The sequence below is a fragment of the Petaurus breviceps genome, unplaced genomic scaffold (assembly GCF_028583685.1).
Source record: "Petaurus breviceps papuanus isolate PSGF00001 unplaced genomic scaffold, PetGlider_PUasm1.0 90849, whole genome shotgun sequence".
Lineage (NCBI taxonomy): Eukaryota > Metazoa > Chordata > Mammalia > Diprotodontia > Petauridae > Petaurus > Petaurus breviceps.
In genome coordinates this window covers 17,690,938-17,713,280 of record NW_027187361.1, presented here as the reverse complement: position 1 = coordinate 17,713,280, position 22,343 = coordinate 17,690,938, and the positions used below count along the sequence as shown (strand labels likewise).

The 22,343-nt window shown below is 40.0% G+C and overlaps 1 protein-coding gene across 1 annotated transcript in view; it reads right to left on the bottom strand.

Moving 5' to 3' along the window:
- Nucleotides 1-22,343, bottom strand: part of CYFIP1 (cytoplasmic FMR1 interacting protein 1) — a 174,961-nt gene that overhangs the window by 71,391 nt on the left and 81,227 nt on the right. Inside the window, exons 13-21 of the mRNA XM_069072936.1 lie at nt 19,856-19,981; nt 17,314-17,480; nt 15,243-15,390; nt 13,530-13,683; nt 11,865-12,021; nt 10,176-10,272; nt 6,345-6,421; nt 6,125-6,233; nt 2,771-2,890 (exon numbers count right to left, since the gene is read on the bottom strand). Of these exons, the coding sequence (XP_068929037.1) occupies nt 2,771-2,890; nt 6,125-6,233; nt 6,345-6,421; nt 10,176-10,272; nt 11,865-12,021; nt 13,530-13,683; nt 15,243-15,390; nt 17,314-17,480; nt 19,856-19,981 (1,155 nt within the window). The remainder of the gene's footprint in view (nt 1-2,770; nt 2,891-6,124; nt 6,234-6,344; nt 6,422-10,175; nt 10,273-11,864; nt 12,022-13,529; nt 13,684-15,242; nt 15,391-17,313; nt 17,481-19,855; nt 19,982-22,343) is intronic.

The window sequence follows — 22,343 nt, the reverse complement described above, 5'->3', positions numbered from 1 at the left end:
TCAAGGTAGCTAGCTGTCTCTTAACTGTATATTATTAAGCAGATTCTGACCCAGAAATGAAATTTGGTCTGACAACATAAATAGTTTATACCTCCTAGACACAAAGGAAGCCCTTAAAAATATTTGATTTACCACTGGCTTAAGACAACTTGCTTGTTTCATTTCTTTGACTTATAGAAATTATATCCAGATTGCTAGTTCCTTGACGAAAAAGGCTTGTCACTTACTGTTCCTTACAAAGGATGTTATGTTTCTGACTAAAATACATGCGGATATTAAGGGAGTGTTTGAAATGTCCAACTCATTTATGAACATGACTTCTAGTCTATTCTCATAGTACGTTCCTTTAGATCTGACAATGCCTCATGCTCAAAATCTCCCAATGAATTAATATTGCCCTCAATAGTTTTTTTTTCTATTTTTTTTTTTGCCTTTTTTTTGGGAGGGCAATTGGGGTTAAGTGACTTGCCCAAAGTCACACGGCTAGTTTTTGTGTTAAGTGTCTGAGGCCGGATTTGAACTCAGATCCTCCTGACTCCAGGGCCGGTGCTCTATTGACTGCACCATTTAGCTGCCCCAACCTTCAGTAGTTTTAAGAAAAACAGAAATTTTTTTCTGAAAACTATGTATCTCCTAACCAATCTTAGACTATTTTTAAAATACCTAAATCATGATGATGACAACGATAATATTAATAATAATAATAACATTCATAATCAGACCTTCAGGCTGATTTATAGGAGAATTCTCTTTCCAATGTACTTACTGGGGTCTTAGATCACCCTCCTACCCACATGCAAGAATAAGCAGACTACAGCAGAAAAAGGCCATACAATTTTATCCTCAGTTTCATTAGGAAACCTAAAACCGCTCTATTTCATGGGTTTAGTTGGCAACTAGTCTCCCTGGAAGAAAAATTTCAAGAAACCCATTACAGATCACTGAAGATCAATGAGCTCTCTTTTCTCTCTGTACTCTCCGACTTGCTGAGCTGGTCAATTTTCAAGATTTCAGCTGTCTGCGTCCCAGATATATAAGTATGTGTGTGTATATGTGTGTTATGTGCATATATGTGTATCTATATACACACACATATGTGCGTACACACACACACACGTCTCTCTCAAGCTCCAGTATATATATACCCAAAAAGCATCTATTGGATATTTAGAACTGAATGTCCCCTGGGCATCTCACACTCAACATTTTAAAAACAGACTCATTATTTTCCCTCATAAACTGTCTCCTCTTTCAAACTTCCTAAATTACTGTGAAGCAGACCACCAGCAATCAATCAATCCACATTTATCAAGCACTAGCATGTGCTTGTGCTAATAACACTGTGCTTGTGTGTCGTGCCAAGCCCTGAGGACACAAAAAGTGGAGTTTACCATCTGATAGGATTCTAGTCCTGAAATCTGGAGATATACTGGATTACTTTCTTCCTGATCACTCCATGGATGCCTTAAGTTGCCAAGTCTTGTCATTTCTTTTTCTACATCTTTTGTGTTTGTTCTCCCCTCCCCATTCACACAGCCTCGTTCCCACCCTCATAACCTCTCACCTGGATGGTTTCAAGAAAAGTTTTCTGATGGGATTTCCTGTCTCATTTCAGTCTGTCCTTCACACAATGTCCAAAATGATTCTCCTGAGGTATTTCTTGACCATGTCCCACCTATCCCTCCACCCTCAATAGAATAACATCTAGTAACTTTCTATTACCTCCAGTTTAAAACGTGAATTCTTCTCTCAGGCATTAAAGTTCTTTACAATCCGGCTCCTTCTCTTTCCAACCTTTAAACACATTACTCCCTTCAACACACACTATGCCACTTACTATTCCTCATAGAGGATGCTAATTTATAACTAAAAATGTGCAGATATTAAGGAAGTGTTTGAGATACCCAATTTAACTATGAATACCATTTTCTATCTTTGCTTAGGGATAAGGATCTCGGAATTTTGATTAACACAGCAAACAGTAATGACTTCAAAGAATGGGTGCAGAATATACCTCCCACTTATTGACAAAGAGATAATGGATCAGAGACGGAGGATCAGAAACGCATCCTCTGGCAGAGCTAATGTGATGATTCATACATAATCATATGTTACAAGGAACAGGTTATACTTGGTGAGGTTGGGGAGGAGAGGGAGAGGTGGCCCTGGGTTTAGTGAACTGAGATGTATGTGCAAAAAGAGGAATACCAGTAAAATATCTGTTAAATGTACAGAAAACCACAAAAAAGTCCAGAGAAGGACACAAAGAAGTTGTATTACTGACTTTCTGAATTTTACATATATGTGTGCATATCCACACCCATTGCATGTATATGTACATTCATGTGATATGTATACACTCTTTAAACACAAATGATACACAATAGAAGCTCACAGTTATTTATACAAGCCTCTTCTTTTTCATTTACAAATGTGCCAGGTACTTTTATTAGCTGACTGTTATAACTGCTATGTTTGCAATTAAAAAAAAAATTTTGGAGGGGAGAAGTCAGGACAATTGGAGTTAAGTGACTTGTCCAAGGTCACACAGCTAGTAAGTGTGTCAAGTGTCTGAGGTCAGATTTTAATTCAGGTCTTCCTGATTCCAGGGACAGTGCTCTATTCACTAGCTCTATTTCACAAAAAGGAAATTAAAAAATATATATATAAAAGAAGAGAAGAGCATCCAATTGCATTATTACTAAAAGAAGCTGGGTCAGGGGAATGAACAACGTAACCCCAGTGACTGCTATGGCCCAATGGTACTTACAACTATTGAGGTCAAGTCCTCACTTTCAAATCTCCCAATTGCCAGCTCCATTGACTTATACACAGCTGCCGAAATGCGCTGGGTGATCAGACGATTGAGGTCTATCGACCTACCAAGAAGCTGAAAGAAAAGTTACCAATTGAAAGAAAGTGTTCTAGACATCGTTCAGGAAACCAGTTTAATAGTTTAAATTTGGTTACCACCTAAGAAAGAACACAGGTGTTTGTATATAATGTTAAAAGTTCATTGAGATCAGGAGAATGAACGTTTGTCCTAATTCATGTTCTAATCCTAATTCATCATCGACACCTTTGTAAGAAAGGCTTTCCTCACAGACATGCTGTTGGAGCTTCCCTAGATAGTGTGGGTCCTAATATCTGTAAAAAAAACAAAGAAGTTTGGGAACCTGAAACGTCTAATGAATGCTGACATTGTCATTCCTCCCTTGTTTTCAAAGAGGACCAATGATGTCTTTACTTGTATGTGAACTGGATTTCAGTGAGGCCGAGTTGAACAAATTCTTCAGCCTTATTCTCTCTTCTAGTCATCAAAGTCCAGTGGCAAGACAAGTTAGAAGGACCTTGCAACAGCATATGACCTTGGCATCTTCACTGTCTGACCAAACTCTAAGGACTCTACAATGTCTGCTTCAGCTGTGTTCACAGTCATCAGAACAAATTGTTCTAATCTACCTATTCCGCTTGGGGAAGTCTTCACATGCTTGGGGTAGGCACTTCCCTAACTTACGGACAGGTTTGAGATCTGATGGTTACCCTTGACCTAGTTTAACTTGTCTGCCATCGTGGTTAACTGGGTATGGACATAAGGTGGGACTTGGGTGAAAGGTGGAGTCCTCCTGAAATACCCCAAACACGTATACATGCACATAACAGCCACTTAATAAATGCTTTTTGACTTGACTATAAAAGATGCATTTGATTCATAAGCTTTCTGGTGTTCTCAACCTATTAACCTTATATTATTACAGTTGAGAACCTAAGGAATTCTCTTCAGTGAATTTTTGTGCATCTTTTTCCATTTGCCCAATTCTGCTTTTTAAGGAGTTCTCTTCAATGACTTTTGTGTCTCTTTTTCTATTTAGTCTACTTTTTTTAAGGTGTTATTTTTTTCAGTATTTTTTGGTCTTTCCTTTACCAAGGTATTGACTCTTTTCTTGGGATTTTCTTGTGTCATTCTCATATTTATTTTCCCAATTTTTCATCTACCACTCTTATTTGATTTTTAAAGTCCTTTTTGAACTCCTCCAGGAATTCCTTTTGGGCATGAGACCAATTCACATTTTTCTTTAAGGCTTTGAATGTAGCAGTTTTGACTGTTGTCATTTTCTGAGTCTGTCTTTTGATCTTTCCTATCACCACAGTAACTTTCTATGGTCAGGTCCCTTTTGTGCTATTTGCTCATTTTTCCAATCTATTTCTTAACTTTATGTTAAGAGAAAGTTATTTTTTAACTTTATGTTAAAATTGGACTCTGTTCCCAGGGAAAGGAGGTACTGTCCCCAGTTTCATGTTTTTTTTTTTTTTGTGCAGCTGTTTTTTGAGCTAGTTCTGGGGGATCTGTACATTTTCAGCTCTTCCAAAGTCTAAGAAGAGGTGTATTTCTACTGTCCTGGCCTATGGTCTAAGACCACAAGGACTCTTTTCTGCCCCAGAACCATGACTAGAGTCCCTGCTCCCCTGTGGCTGCAAGTTCTGCTATGGTAATGTTCCTCATCCTGGGACTATGACCTGGATCCACGTAGGGGAATGGAGTCCTGCCTCCCAGGCCAGCAAAGGGATCCTTGTAATCTCCTTTGCACCAGTTGTCAGACCTCTTTCCTGTCTGAGAGCTCTGGAAGCCACCACTGATCCCATTGCTCCCAAGGCCAGCAGCGGCTTGTTGGGGCATGGCCTATGCTGGTCTGACCTTTCCTGCCAACCTTCTAAATTGTGTCGGCTGGAAAATTCTTTCACCTCATCCCTTAGTAGGTTCTGCCACACAAAATTCATTTCGAGGTGTTATTTCAAGTTGTTAGAAGAGGAATTTGGGCAAGTTCAGTCAAGTCCCTAAGTGATTTTTCCAAGACTACAGAACTAGCTAGACAGTGGTATAAAGCCGTATTAGAGGCCAGGTCTATTAAGCGGTATTCTACAACATTAAGGCCCTATTCAGTTGGACACAATGATATAACTGGACCTCCACAGCTCTATTATTACGATAATTACTGTAATATAATGAAATTACTAATTTTATGGCAAATATGACTAATTAAGGCTAGAAGAAGAAGAAAATAAGAGTAATTTATATCTGTGATTAAAATATTACACTTTTATTATTGTAATAACTCACATTTAGAGTACACTTCAAGACTGATAAATAAAGTGCTTCAGTCACAATGACCCTTAACGGTAAGGCTGTCATGTCAGTGTCTTATCTTTACTTGTCTTCCTTCCTTCTTTGTTTCCTTCCTTTCTTTCCACATGGATAAGTCAAGGTTCAGACTAGGAAAGTGACTTTTTCACAGCCCCACAGCTTCCAGGTGACAAATCCAGGATTCGAACCAGATCTCTGCACCCCAAGTCCAACACTCATCCCATTGTGCCCCACTGACTCTTTTCAATGGCGTTCCCTGCCTCTTTCCAAGCTATTTATCTATTTTTTGATAGGTGCTGGAACACTAAATAAGTGACAGAGAAATTCATCAAATGGGTGCGCGTGTCTGTGGGGAGGTGAAATCAAAATGTCACCTTCATAGACTTAGGAAGCTATGAATAAGCCACAGGAAAAAGAGAACAACAGAGTCACTCAGACATGTCAAGATGTTAACTATGAATCTTCTCCCAGGGAAATCCCCAAGCAAGGGCTCTCTTCTTCTCCCCACAATACTCATGCAGGAAGGGCTTTCAACTACTTCTTCCAGGTGACTCATGGAGAAGGGAAGCCAACAGCCCTGGGCACCTGCTTCTCATGTAAACCTTCCAAACCCTGGGGCCAAGCAATCCCTGACCATGAGGGCACTGATGCTGACCATGCCAATGGCAAGTACTCCACCAGGCAACAGGGTCTTCCTTCCTGACTCTTGGGAAGACGTGCGATCGCCCTGGTTAGATTTCATATTGTCTTCCCCCACCCCCTATACTACCAGGGAGAGAGCCAGTTCGAGGCCAGATATAGATGTTTATACATTTCACTGTACATTCACAGTCAAACAGATCATTTTTGCAGCTTGAAACACTCTCCATGCAGGCAGATACCATCACACAAATCCCTGCCAATATCCATTTTTATACCTGTTGCCGGCTACTAAAAACCAGCTGATGCGTTTGTAGGACAGCAGAAAAAATCTTCACTTACTTGCACATGTCTCTGTTTTAGCAGCGTCTCATAGCGGTTTGATGGCGGCAAGTGAATGGTTGCCCCTTGATTCTTGCATTCTGACCGTAACCGTTTATCAAGAAGCAAACTGGGACAGAGAGAGAGAGAGGAGAAAGCTTGTCACCCAATGCACTGCAAATGCTAAGAAAAATGTGAAATGTTTTCTTGGGCCAGTGCCATAAATCTAATGAGTACTTACCTTCCTGCCATGACCTTGTAATAAGCAAATATCTGGTCTGCTAATTTGTAGACAAATTGGTCAAAACACAAATTTACCTTAAAAAAAAAAAGGGGACATGCACCAAGTTTTAAAAATTTTAAATTTGGTAAATCAACAAAAATCACATTAAAAAAGACAAAAGTTCAAATTCTCCCTTCAAATTGTCATTAAGAAAGTGTTTAGAAGAGTCTTGACAAATAATAACAACTGACAACCAAGCAGCCCTTTCAACTTGGAAAATCATGGCATGTTATCTCAGCCGGTCAACCCTGGAAGGTAAGTACTATACCATTAAATAGACGCAGGAAAGGAGATGCGAAGGAAAAACATGAGAAAAAGTCACGTGCTAGGGATCAGAGAGTTAATCATGTCAAAGGTGGGATGAGAAATAAAGTTCTTTCTGACTCCAGGGGCCAGCACTCTACTCATTACACCAGGCTTCATCCCCACTATCACTCAGAATCACGGAACTCCGGAAAAAGCTGGAAGAGACCTTAAAGATTACCCAGATCTAACCTTTTTATTTTAACAAAGGAGAAACCCAATCCTTGAGAGGTAAAATAACCTTTCCAAGCCACAAAGTGACTTAATGGAAGAGACAGATCTGGGACTAGAACCCAGGTCTTCCAGTGCCCTAGTTTGGTACTTTTCTTAACTAAGGCGCATCGCCCCCAGCCCCCTCAACCAAGTTCCAGGGAGCCCTAAAGAGAAGGCACACTGGCTTCAGGAACTTGTTCCCCATGCTTCCCCCCCACAAAGATTCTATGTCCCAAAGCCACAGAACATGAAAGTTAGAAGGGGGCCTTAGAAAATGCTCTGATGGACAAAGAAACAGAAACAAAGTTACCCATCAATTAGGGAATAGCTAAAGAAAGGGTGGTACCCATTGGAATGCAATGGAATATTATTGTATTGTTAAGAAATGATGACTGTTGGATACAGAGATGCAGGGAACACCTTATATGCAGTGATGAAAAGGGGAGTCACAGAAGAAAACAAGTCAGACTCTACCAATGCAAATGGAAAGAATGGCAACTCAAAAAGAAGCAAATCCTGAGTGTTGCAAAATTATAATAATGAAGCTTGATGCCAAAGAAGATACATCACGTTGCATCTTTCATTTCTCCTTGGTAGAAATACAGGACCACGGGTATGGGATACTGCATATAATCTTTTACTTTTGTGATGCATTGTTTAGTGTTGTTGAACTTCTTTTCTCTTTCTTCCTTTCTTCATATTTTATTAAAAGGGATAGTTCTAAAAGACGGGGTGGGGAAGAATATCATACGGAATAAGAGATGATGTAAAAACAAACGCTATCCAATAAACGTTATTTTTAAATGATGCTGGGATGATCATTTTAGTAAGAGATGCAGCTGCCCTTGTGATCTATTGTAGAACCCTGGAAAATTATTCTACTCCCTGATGAGATCCCCTGTTTTTGATGAGACTGATAAAGAAATGATTGGTATCTCTCGGTCAAATGGCTGTATTATGAGAAGCCATATTCCTAAAAGTGGTGATAAATGATCACAATAAAGACAATTCCAATTTTGACCTTATTTTTACCAATGATAAACTAAAACCTCCCATCTTTACATATGCATTTGTGTAAAATAAGGAATCCTAGGGGTGGCCAGGTGGCTCAGCGAGTAAGAGCATCGGCTCCAGAGTCGGTAAGACCTGGGGATCAAATCTGGGCTCAGATACTCAGCACCACACCCAGAAATAACTGGCCGTGTAACCTTGAGCAAGTTACTTAACCCCAACTGATTTAAAAAAAAAATAATAAGGAATCCTAAAGTTGTAGGAGAAGAATTCCAAAGATATACATGAGGATGATTTTTAATCAAACTCAGAGAATCAGGAAATGAAACAGAACATAATTCCTTATGCTTAAATAGTTTTAGAAACAATAATCAAAGTATAAAGGACAAGTGAAGAAAGAACTATGGATCGCTAACCAATATACTGATTTCCAAGACCTGGAGGGTGTGGGCTATGTGATGCCATCATGTTACGTATGTTCAGTGCTTTTCATTTCCTGTGGTACAGTCTGATCTGCTGTCTCATCCTCAAACTATCCTCAAACAACAGTATGATCTATCTAGCATTGGTAGAAGCAATAGTATAATGGAAAAAAGCACTGCATGCAGAATCAAAAGAGCTGGTTGCAAAAATTCTGGTTCTGATCCGGCCTCACACTTGACACACTAGCTATGTGACCTTGGGCAAGTCATTTAACCCCAATTGCCCTGCCTTCCCCCCTCAAAAAAAATTTCTGGCTCTGTTATCAGTGCCTTTGGGCAAGTCATTCAAGTCAACAGCCCTGGGCCTCAGTTTCAGCATTTGTACAATGAAGATAGTAACATTTACCCTACTTATTTCACAAGACAAATCAGATCACATATGTCAAATACTTTTTAACCTTAAAGGACTATCTATTTAGCTGTTATTTCTGCATGATGGTTATTTACACTAATTAGTTTTCAACAAGGAAAAGAATCTTCAAGAGATCACTCTATAACTGGTTCAGACGATAAGTCAGTATCAACTTTTGGGAAGCAGCGTTATTAATTAATTATTGTGGTTTAATGGAAAAAAAGGTGGAAATTAGCATTAAATTCATGGTGCTGCACAGAAGGAAGTATAAAAGCAGAATCATTAAATGATCACATGTAATATGTAAACACTAAACATAGTTAAGATTTTTTTGGTTTTGTCTAGATCTATGGTTTCATCGCCTTAGGGAAGGAACTCCTAGTAAGCAAACTCCCTCAGTCCATGAAGATCAGCAAGGACAGAGTTCCCTGGAAGAGACATGTCAAATATAATGAAGGTCACGGCTCCTGAATGCTGTGTATGAAATGATTTTTAGACTCCGGATTTTTTTCCAATCAGTGCTATTCAGTAGTAATCATCTTATTTATCAACACACATTTGTCTATTAATACAATATACATTTAGCTAGTCTAATCAATCAATATTAGTACATACTTTACATATATTTAGGGATAATTAGATAAGGTTAGATAGATTCTTCCTTATATTATGCCCCAAAACTTTAAACTACTTTAAAACTTTAAAGATTTTAAGTTCACTTGTTTGTAATGAAGTACACTTTCTTAATCATAGGAAGTTAACTAGAGGACCTCCACCCTTCCTTTCTGCTGATTAGGGGACCAAGCCCAGGGTGGTGAAGATGACTTAGTGATATGCAAAGTCCCCCAGCTATTTTTGATGCATCCCTCCACCCTTACTGTCCCTTGGTTGGGGAAATGGGCCTATGGGCCCTTAACCAATGGGTGACCCTGTCTTTGCACTGTCTGAGCTGCCTATGGCTCTCTACTACCCAACACAGGCCCAGTGAATGGCACTGGCTCTGCCCATATTTGAGAATCCTCTATTCGTCACTAACTATAAGCATGAACCGAAAATTCTCCTGGAAGGTCAAGATACTGGTCTATCAACCAATGAGACTCTGTATTTTACTTTTTCATCTTCTCTATCATCTGGCTATCAAGCACTCTAAAACTAAGAATCTGGAGGAAAGGGGCATCTCAGATCCAGAGGAAGATCTGAGTTCCCAGTTCATTAAGGAGGGCCATGTCCCTTTAATCAATAGTTATTGGCTGAGAGCTCTACCTCACTGGTTTTTTCTGGCAGACTGAATATTTCTGCATCCCACAGTTGCCTGAACCAGACTAAAATACAACTGGAAAATATTTAAACCACTGACTTCCTTGCATATAATATAAACTTTAACCAACTGCTGTTGAATTAAAATCCATTTGAATAAACAGAACTTACCTCTGCTTCAATTTCATCATAGAGAAACTGTTTTTTGAATTTGGTCAAAGCATAATGAGCGCTATCATTGTACAGATCCAAGGAATAAAGAACATACCTGGAATAAGGGGAAAAAGCTTTTTAAAGGATTTTCCCTGAGTTTATCAATGCTTTCAACCTAGATAACATTCAGCTCTCACAATTCCTAATTCAGGCATTTAAAAATTCTTAAGAACTTATAACCAGTAAGACAGCTCTCCCATTCTTAATCTATTTCTGAATAAAAAAGAAAAGAAAGGATTATTTCCTATATGGAACACCCCACTCTCTTCACATCCCTACCACCCAACACACCTAGAAGAAGGCAGGCACAGGTTCACTTTATCTTGGTGGTCCCAGGGCCTAGCAGAGTGCTTGAGATGACGGATTGTAAAGACTTAAGACTCCAACTGAATGAATTATTTAGCTTTTATGAAAGGTAATAATAGGTAAAGACCTACTGGATCCATCCAACAGAGGAAAAGCTTCAAAAATGGAATGGTCACCTAAATGATGTCAAAGGCACAGCTAGGTGACTCAGTAGAGCAACAAACTTGGAATCAGAAAGACCTGTGTTCAAAACTGACCTCAGACACTAGCTGTGTGACCTTGGGCTAGTCACTTAACTTTGGTTGGTCAGTTTCTTCATCTGTGAAATGGAGATAATAACAGTATCTATGTCCCAGAATTATTGTGAGGATCAAAGGAGATAGTACTTGTGAAGCACTTTAAAAATGTTAAAGCATTACTTGAATGCCAGATATGATGATGCCCACCTATTCACTTCTTAGGACAAGAAAGGCAGTAGAAATAAACCCAAAGAATAGATGCCATTTTAATAAGTCACAGAAAACTGAGTTAAGATTGTGACAACCACTAAGGGCATATATTCTCAAACATATATTCCCAGTCAGCCACCTCTATTTTTTAAAAAAGATTTTGCTAAGGGATATTTTAGTTCAAAACTTTAACAAAAACAGTAGTATGAACATCCCCCCCACAACACCTGGGGGGCAAACCCTCCCCTTTACCAATTCAGTCTCTGGGTAGGGTGGGCCTGCTTTACCTTTCCTTTTTTTTTCCAGTCTATACAACAGAGGTTAATGAATCTCAAACGCATTTTGATAATTTCAACTCCTGGAGGAAAAAAGTCATTTCTTCAGAAGACTTAATTTGATGGTTTTAAACCAAATAGACTCATGAGTGAGTTCCACTGTCAAGAAATGGATAAATAGTGGGTCAGAATAGAGATGTCAAACATGTTGGCTGCGACACCTCTGAGTGTGGTCTGAACCAGATTAAAATGTGATTGGGAAATAATGAATTAAAAAAAACATAACAGAACACAGATAATGTTAATGTACAATGTTCTAAGTCACTATGTGGATTACAGGGATCACTCCAGATGGTTTAGTGATCCCATTTCTATTTGAGTTTGACACCACTGGGTTAGGCCGTAACCTTATTGAAGTGGAGATTGTTTCATTCTTTGTAATTATGTCCTTGGTACCTAGCATATAGTCGCTACTTAAATGCCTGTTGATTGACTGGTTGTCATATTCCTTTGTGTTCTTTCTTTATTAAATAAGCCACCATCAAATACAAGTCCGATGACAAAGCATCCACATGTCCCGCATAAGCCCCCAAGGGAAGGAGATGAGAGAAGCTTACTCCATCATGGATGCCTCCTTGGTCTCGAGAATGTGATCTGTCAGGATCCACGGCATGGACATCTCAATAGGGAACTGGATCCTCCGGCCCATGGTCAATTCCAAGAAAAACTCTCTGAACCATAACTGGGAGAGGTCGCAGCACTGCTGAAGGGTTTCTTCAGGGATATAAAATCACCCTGCATTAGTCTCTTACATAACCAAAAGCAAGCTAGAATAGTACCTGCCATTTGCATAAAATGACTACGCAAGGGACATTAAAACACTTCCCAGAGCTAGGTAGGAATGGGACCCACTGCATGGGAAAGAAAGGGCAAAACCTGCCATGTCCATACAAACATACATTTATAAAAACAGCTCGATAAGCTGCTCAAAGCTTTAATGAAAAAGAGCTTACCAAAAAATCAACACATGGAAAAAGACAATTTAGTCCAAAGCTACGAGGCCGGGGAGAGGGCTTTAGCGCATACTGATAGAAAGCATTACAGCTGCTGGACGTGATGTCCGGTGAGCGGTAATCACCACTGACCTGCCCACCACCGCAGCTCAAAAGACTTGCTAATTCAGACGACCAATGGTGTGGCGTTGGAAGAGAACACAGAGGTCGCCCAATCTTCATTTTACAGAGGAGGAAAGTGAAGTCAAGAGAAGTTGTGGTCTCATAACTAATAAAGGTCAAGCCGGGTTCGCTGACTCCGGACACACGGCTCTCTCCACCACACAATCCCCACCCCGACACTGACATGTCTCTTGGCTAAAAGGGCATTAGAAAGAAGAAACATGACATTTTCTAAAAAAAATGAGCAATGAAACGAGGGCTTGGGCAGAGATATGAAGGATCCCTTTTCTTCTCATTAGGAGAAAATTTCTTTAAGGAAATGGAGGTACATTTACCACACAATACAAGTGGGCAGTGATAAAAACAGCTGAAAGCTTTGTGAAAAGATACTGAAGTTTTTGGTTTTTTTAAGTCAATGCCTTCACGATTCTGCCTTCCAATACATGTATAAGCATGAGAGCCAGGACAAATACAGCACTTTAAAAATCCAAGTGCTAGGCAACAAAATCAACATGACAGACAGCACGATGGGGTGGTGACAAAGACTAGATACATCTGATGGCAGTGGGCGAAATCTACCGGGTAGCATGTTTCCGATTACAATGCAGACAGGAACTGGGGGGTATTCCTGACGAAGAAGAAAGACAAAGAAACAAACAGCTTGGCTTGCCTGGGCCTGGAAGTGAGTTACCATCTTCCAAATATCAAGTCTAGACATTCAGCGCTTGTCAGTGCTACAATGTGTACGAGGTTAAGAAATGCTGCAGCCCACGTGATGTGGCGCTTCTCGTAATCACACTCTGGTCTAAAATTACGCATCTTTAACACACCCCGGCACTCACTTTTGCTAAGGTGACAAAACAGTAAGAGTTACTATGTAGTTCTTGCCCAGAGTGCCACAGCCAGGGAAGAACTGTCTTTACAACACAACACAAACACTGAACTCTCTAAAGGGACCATGGTGCAAAGGTGACCACACCTCACTGTCCTGGGTGAGCGGAAAACAGACTAGGGTACAGTTAGCTCTCAAGCAATCGGAAACATTCTGGATGGTGTTAGCGGTGTTAGGACATGCTGGGCTGAACACTGATCATCTGTATGTCTTACCACTGAAATTTATCAAATGAGTGTAGAAGAATGACTCTCGATGAAATTTTTCTATGTCCAATATGGTGGGCCCCTCAAGGCTACTTCTCAAAGTTTTCTTGGAACCACTTTTGTCTGCAATGAGGGACTCTAGCATGGTTCTCACCATGTACAGCTGGATCATTCAAGGAAACATTTGTAGAGGGAGGGGGAAAAATACACATGGAACATTAGTTAAGCAAAACTGACAAAACCAAAGAAAGTGACTGCTCGGCTACAAATTGATGATCCCTGGGGTTGTCGGGAAATGGCGACCCTTCTAGAAAGGGGGAAAGCCAAGCATCCCATGTTGGCATCCCGTGATTGGAGTTAATAAACCAGTGAGCCAAATCCCATGTGGGGAAAGGACCAGCTTTCTCACGGCTGAGCAGCACACCTACATCTTCATCGAGGAGACAACTTGTAGCAGAACAGTTCACCTTATTGCCATAAACTTTTAAAAAAAAGTAATGTCTTACCACCAAAGGTTAAAAGAGGCGGATAGATGTAGGACTGCCTCAGAAACTTGTTTACCACATGCAAAAGCTTTTCCATTCCCAAAGACTTAAACTGCTTGGACAGCTCGGCAGAGTTCAAGGACTCTGCCATAGTACGCACCATGTAGAGCTAAAAACCAACAGACAGGGAAAGGCGGGGAGAGAATCCGTTAATAAAACACACAGGGGTCAGTTAGGAAATGGAAACAGACAACGGGAGAAAACAGATCAGTCTGTTAGGTGTGGAAAGCAACGCAGTCAACATGCAAGGGGAAACTTGGCCACTCGAAAAAGGAGGCAAGTCTCTTCCGTTGGGGCAAGCCAAATCTAAGCTATCAAATTCCTTCTTTTCTTTTTTTAAACTTCATGGGTACTTTAACATTTCAGATAGTCAGCCATTTGTTTTGCTGACAGCTTTCAAAAAAAACATTTTTCAATATCACTGAAGATTTTACAAACAACACCTAACAGAAGAGATCAGCTGGAAATGTTTAGCCCAGAAAAGGAGAAATAAGACAAGAACAATTGATTAAATCAGTTTGTGAAAGGCAGTGATCACAGAAAGCTGCTGAAGTTGAAGGCTCAAACGTACCAAAGAGAGGAGAACATTGGTGGTAGTTTAATAATAATGAAACACTAAAGCCACAAAAACTTACAATCTTAACTCCTGTTCTTTACAGAGATCGACATTTTACAGATTTCCATACAAAAACCATGACCACGTATTTTGAACAAAAACAAAACTACACAAAAGCACAATAGAGGGACTATTGATAATTACATATAGACATAGCTCTTCACCCAAGTTTTCAGGAAGGGAGGAGATTAAGTAGGTAAATGAGCTTCTGTATGCAAATAAAGAAATTTGGAAACCTTAAGTATTTTTAAAAAACAAATCGGTTTTGCTGTGTGGCTACCAAATTTGGATTAAAATAAAAAAGCACTTAGTATGGAATGGGAAATAGCATTAGGAAAGTCATTGTAGGTGGGCAGATCATTACATAACCAAATGACACACTTTCATTTTTATCCAGGGAATGAGGGGGAAAGGAACAGAGAAGAGGAATTTAACATTTTGATTTTCCTTTCAATACCCTATTCATAACATTCTTCCACCTTTCAAATTACAAGCATAAAAAACATCCCCAGCTCTATGATTGGAGACACACATTGGCCCAGTGTGAAGAGAGGGGAATACCTGAGTACTGGAAGGCCCCACTGCTCTTCTTGGGACTTTAATGTCAAAGCCAGTCTTTGGGTCCTTTTCTCCTCTTAGGGCAGGATCATTGAATGGCTCATGTCCTGCTTCCCAATCACACACTGTTTTCCTGATAGCCTGTAGAACACTGAGCATACCCACAAAATACTCGATCACCAAAACAGGACAAAGTCAAAACTTTACACATTATTACTAAAGCTTTATATTTATTTAAAGAATATTAGCTCATTACAAAACACTTGATACAGTATAAAACACTTTATCCAGCTCACTCTCAATTAACTCTAATTTTAAAGAATGAGGGAGAGATGTAGTGTGAAGGTTTCATTCTAATACAGCTCTTTCCTATATGACTTTGCAATAAATAAATGAATGAATGAATGTATGTGTGCATGTGTGTGTCTACATACACATACATATTTTAGAAAGAACTAATTATATCCTCACCAAAAGGTTTACTTCTTAAGTAGAGTTCAAAGATACTACTTAATATTTGCTCAACAAATACTAATTTTTAATATTTATCCAGTCTTAATAGACACATACTGATTGTGTGACTACAGGTAGGTTTTTTTTAACCTCTAGGCAGGTTATTTAAGCTCTCAGGGTTTTGGGTAACTCTTATAACGCTCTAAGTTTCAGAGAAAGGACCAAAATCTATTTTAGTAGAGGTAATTTCCTTACCTGAAAGTTCCCTTTATGAATAAAAACATAGGTGCAGTCCCTGTCCCTATAAAATTTAGATTCACTGTATTTCTACCAGCTATGAAGCAATGGAAAAGGTAGTGAGTCAAACTGAGTAGCATGAGAAAAAAAGCTGGCTAGATTTCCACATGAAAAGCAACCATTTTTCTAGAAAAGAAGTGGTCATAAAAAAATATTATTTGTACTTCTGTAACCACTGTGTCTTATTTGCTATCCATCAAAAAGAATCAAGGCAGAGACACCTACAGGTCAATTTGTCTACAGGGATATAAAATGAAAGAAAACTCAACTCTATCTACCCAAAAAAAAGGTGGGGTTTTAAAATACTGCTGAGGAATCAAAGCCACTTATAATACATAATTGGGGGAGTGCTTTTAGGACTGCCACATTGGTCTCAATACAATGAGGAAGATAATCTTGTTATTTAAACACCGGGGCAGTTAGGGGGCGCACCAGCCCTGGAGTCCGGAGAACCTGAGTTCAAATGTGACCTCAGACACTTGATGCACTTACTAGCTGTGTGACCTTGGGCAAGTCACTTAACCCCAATTGCCTTGACCTCCCCACTCCAAGAAGAAAAAGAAAAGAAATGAAACACCAGAATATCATATTACTAGAACACTGGACCTGACATCATGGATCTGAGTTCAATTCCTGGTTCTAATCACTCGCTAATCAAGTGATTTGGGGCAAGCCACTTAACGTCACAGAAGAAGTAGAAATTTAACAATCAGAGCTGTACAAAAGTGAGATGAGATGGACCATCCTGACAGGAGTGGGCTCCACCTCACTGGAGGTCTTCAAGTGGAGGCTGAAGGACCTCTTGTCTAGTACATTATAGTGGAAAGTTCTTTAGGTTATGGCTTAGGATCCTGTAATTCTGTCAATTCCCTGTAAGTGATGGCAGCATCACTGGGACAAGGGTGGGACGTGCCAACATTACTGCTTTGGGAAAAATGCCACCCTTTCAACCTCAGAAGTTCTTAGATTAGTTGGGGGATTTTTCCATGTAATTTTATCCATGTGAGGAATTCTTCCTTATGAAAATTTTCTTTATTCGTGCAGGTGAACAACTCTCCTATAATTTTCAACCGGAGAGAGTACTCTGGTGCACTGATTTGCCAAAGATCACACAATGAGTATATATGTCTATGGCAGGACTTGAAACCAGGTCTTTCTGAGCCAAGAATGACCCTCTGTCCAATACTCCACATTGTCTTTTTAGTGCATGTGTTGAAAAAGAAAAAAAAATTCCAAACAAACAAGCATGAACAAGTTCTACAATAAAAATAATTCTAGAAATGTTGGGGAAAGGGACAGGAAGGTAAGTTAGATAAATATTAACCTCTGAATGACATTCTTCTTCTTCTTGATGGCCTGTCTCAAAGGCTCCCTGAGCGTAACCTGGGAGAAGTCCTGAAGGGCTGCATAAATGGTATGACGAATGGCATGATTGAACACACTTTCCATCCTCCCCATCAGCACCTGTAAGCCTTTGATCATAGCAATCACCTGCGAAGAGAAACATTCCTTTAACCAGGCATCTGGATCGAGCCCAAGGGTGAACAGGAAAATAAACACACATCTATAGAAGCACGTGGCCCTCAGTCCACCACAAAAAAAGGGATAACAGGCTTGGAAGCAGATATGAGATGGGTAAAGGGCCAGACAATCCCTTTCATAAACAGAAAACACTTCTCTGTCTACTTTACTTCATGTAAATACCTGTTTGCTCTACTATGACTTTTCCTGGCAGCAGACAAATCAAAGTATACCATGAAAGCAAAGCAGGATGGTCTGAATATTTCACTTCTAACTTGAAATGTACAAATAAGAAAAGGGCAGAACCCTAGAACAAAGCCCTTTGGAAAACAGCAATTAATCAATAAAGAAAAATGAATGAAGGACTTACTGTGTTCCAGGTACTGTGCTAAGAATACGAAAAGGGGCAAAAAAAACATAGTCCCTGCCTTCAAGGAGCTTACCATCTAATGAGGGACACAACATGCAAACACATACATACAAAGTAACCTATATTCATGACAAACTGGAAATAATTAAAAGGTGCTGGGGAAAGCTTCCTGTAGTAGAAAGGGGGACTTTAGTTGGGTCCTAAAGGAAGCCAGTTGGAGTAGAGGAGGGAGCCCTCCAGGCATAAGGGACAGCGAGACAAAATGCCCAGAACCAAGAGACCAAGTGTGTTGTTTGTGGATCAGCCAGGAGGCCAGGGTCATTGGGTCAAACAGCAGGTACTGGGGAGTAAGGTGTAAGAAGACTGGAAGAGTAGAAGGGGGGCTGTGAATGCCAGACGAAGCATTCTGTATCTGATCCTGGAAGCAACAGGAATTTATTGAGTAAGCAGATAACATGATTGGATCTGCACCTTAGGAACTTAGAAAAGCTCCCTCCTCAATGTCCTTTTTCACTTCAAGCTTTCAAACAGAAGGAAGGGAGCAGACAGCAACAGTAGCTTGGAAGAACACTTTTAAAAGACTAAAACAAAGCACAGGCATATTTTTTGATTTGGGCTTTGATACCACCTGTGGTTGACACAAGGTTTACTTATCAGTAAAGAACAGCAGAGTTATCGTGATTCTCAGATCAGAGACCTACCACTAGAACACCTTCTCCTGTTTTAAAAGGGGGGTAAATGTTGTGGGAAGGGGGGTACAAACAACTCAAGGCCAACACCGCAGGGCCATTCCCTTTCCCACAAAAGGATGTCCTGAGGCTAGAAAGGAAGGATGAGATCAAGAGGGAAATCAGCACTGAGGGCTGGACTTAGGGAGCTGAATTAAAGGAAGGGACAGAGGGCTAGGCTGGCCTAGCACAAAAGTGAAGAATTTTCTATGGCCAGCTCTGTCAGAGGCAGGAAAGATAAGCCAGTCTCAAAAAAAGTTCCAAAGATTCTTTAAAGGTAATATTATTGGCATGTAACATCTGCCTGCAACCGCCAGAGTCTGTAGCATAAATGTGGTTCACCATGCACTTCTTTGGAAAGTATCTCATTCTTTCAACTACTACTTATTAAATGCCAGCTGTCTACAGAGTACTAGATTGGCACTGGCTGAGATACAAACTCTGTATTCTGAGTTCCCCATCTTCATGCTGGTTACAGTTTGGTCATAATATACAATCGCACAAGTAGAATACATACTATTACACGGTAAGTGCATAAGAGCAATGCCAAATGAGAATTAAAAGGGAAGGGCATCAGAAAATGCTTCTAGAGAAGACGCGTTTGAATTGGACCAGAAAGGACCAAGAGGAATTCATCTGGAGGAAAAGAATTCTCAGAAGGGGAAACAGCGTGAGCAAAGCCCAAAGCTGTACAGGTGGGAGAACAAAGGGCTTGGTAAGGGCTCGGCTCACACTTGTGATGCTATGAATGTGAAGTATGATGCTAGGAGAAAAAAATCTGAAAGCAGGTCTAAAGAGACTGAGATTCAACCCTCATATCAGTTTTCCTCACAGCCAGCACTATTCATGGTTTTGAGATCACTTCTAGGAACACAGCAAGCTCTGCATACACAGGGATTGAGCCCCTTAAATTATCTTACCCTTAAAACATCTAGCAGTCTTTCTACTGACCCATGCTACGGATGGAGGAAGGAGGAAAGGAGACAACCTCTAATGCTGTCCCTTTTTTTTTGCTTTTTGTTTTTGGAAGGGGAAAGGCAGGGAAATTGGGGTTAAGTGACTTGCCCAAGGTCACACAGCTAGTTAAGTGTCTGAGGCCAGATTTGAACTCAGGTCCTCCCGACTCCAGGGCCAGCGTTCTATTCACTGCACCACCTAGCCGCCCTTGTCCCTTTTCCTTTTTTAAGTAAAAAAAGAATGAGGAAAGAAAGCAAAACCCCAAGCAGAAGACGGCATCAGCCTCTCACCTCCACCAGAGCGAACTTCTCCTCGCTGGTGTAATTGTAGCGGGTGGCCCGTTCATATTCCTCCGCATTGTCAGGGCAGTCCTTGTTGGAGTACTTGTCCGTGGGGTGCACAAGTTTCCATGAATACTGGTATTGATGAGGAAATTAGGAAAGAGAAAGAAAGAACAGGGCATGAGAGACAGGTCCTCAGTGTGCGGCGTGTGCGCTATCCACTGCCAGATGCACATTTCCAGTCATTGAGTCATTTCCAAAGGCTTTATAAGGTTAATCACAGCATGTGATTTTCAACTGCTCTGATTCAATAGATCTGCTGGGAACTATTTTCACACGTAGTTCCTATTTTGTTGTCACTCAGTCGTTTGAGTCTGTCTGCCTCTTCTGGGACCCCATTTGGGGTTTTCTCGGCAAAGATACTGGAGAGGTTGGCCATTTCCTTCTCCAGCGCATTTTACAGATGAGGAAACTGAGGCAAACAGGATGAAGTGACTTGCCCAAGGTCACATAGCTAGTGTCTGAAGTTGGATTTGAACCCAGAATTTCCTGCCTCCAGGCCCAGTGCTCTATCTACTGTGCCACCCGGCTATCCTGAGATAAAGGGAAAATATGTTCTTTATGTTCTGACAGGCAAGACTACACATAAACAAAGCATGTGTATGGTACCAAGAGTCATTTCTACAAAAATGCCAAAGATTTGCTCAGTATGTTTTAGTTAAATTCAAGATGTATTCATACATCCACATATATATACACATACATACACATATATGTATGTAATATTATTTGTATCTATATATAAAGTATATAGGCTTAAAAAATAGTAATAAGTATTTTATTTTACTTACTACTTTACTAAATGTAACATGCACTATGATAAGTTGTGAGTATACAAATACCAAGAAGACATTCTCTCCCCTAGAGAAGCTAACATTCTTTTTTTTGTTGTTTTTTGTCTTTTTGGAGGGGGGAAGGCAGGGCAATTGGGGTTAAGTGACTTGCTCAAGGTCACACGGCTAGTAAGTGTTAAGTGGCTGAGGCTGGATTTGAACTCAGGTCCTCCTGACTCCGGGACCAGTGCTCTATTCACTAAGCCATCGAGCTGCCCCAAGAACACATTTTAATGAACAATCATAGCTAAAGAGCTAATGGAACAAAGTGCTCTGTAGATGTGTATCTGCCTTAAAAACTCTAAAAAGGTGGTGGCTTTTCTGACTTACAAATCTTTAGATCTTTGTTACACATAAAATTAGAAACATCATTAATGAGGTTAAACTACAATACACTTGGATAGCTATTATGCAACATGGAATTAAAAGCAAGTGAATAAATTCACAGTGAAAAAAAACTGAAAGAAATTTCCATGAAATGTTCATCTGTCAGCAATGGATCATGTTAAGGGCAGTCAAAGAGATATTTTTCATTTTTTATGTAATTTAAGACAACTGCATTAAAATTACGCTTGACCTTAAAAAAAGCTTTACCTGTTTTCTGCTTATTGCTTTTTTGTTACTACCCTATTTTTTTCTTCCATAAAATGACTGTGGAGAGAGCACTACAGTGTATTTGGCCCTATTCTATCCAACTTGGATAAAGGCAAAGATGGCATGGCTTTCAAATTTCTGAATTTCAAAAAGAGGTATGAAAAAGAGATCGGAACAAAGAGAACAATGGACAGAAGGTAAGACAATCATATTTACTGCTATTAAATTTGAAATCCTGCACTTGATCTAAAAAAAAAAAATCAACCAACTGCACACTTACCAGAAAGGGAAGGGAAGTGTGGCCAGACAACAGTTTGTATGAAACAGACCTTCAAGGCTTAGTGGACTGCAAGTTCAATGTGTTTAACACAGGAGTCAAAAAGTTAGCGTATTTGTATACTGCAGTAAAAGAAACACAGCGTCCACATTTCTACTTCTCAGCAGAGGTGAGGGACTAAGGGAAAAGAACTGCTCACATATCACCAGTCCTAGCTGTTTTACCGTCCTGTCTTCCTAACAATCTTTCTATTACAAAGGAAGTAGAGGCATATTGGCAAACAATCTGTAAGACTTCTTTACAAAGAAAAAAAATACAGCGTCCAGAACATGGGAGATAATAATGCTGTTGTGCCCATACCCAGAGTATCATGTTCCATTCTAGGCAGTGAATTTTAGGAAGAATAATAGTAAGGGGGGGGGGGGGCAGCTAGGTGGCACAGTGAACAGAGCGCCGGCCCTGGAGTCAGGAGGACCTGAGTTCAAATCCGGCCTCAGACACTTAATACAAAAACTAGCCATGTGACCTTGGGGAAGTCACTTAACCCCAAATTGCCCTCCAAAAAAAAAGGCAAAAAAAAAAAAGAATAATAGTAAAGGAACTTAAAACCATATTATATAACAGATGGGGGAGAGAATCTTATTTCAAAACGAAGATGAAAAACAAAAGGCGTAAACATTTAAAGAGACAGACACAAAGAAAATCTAGTTTCCGTCTCTGTCATTTACTTGAT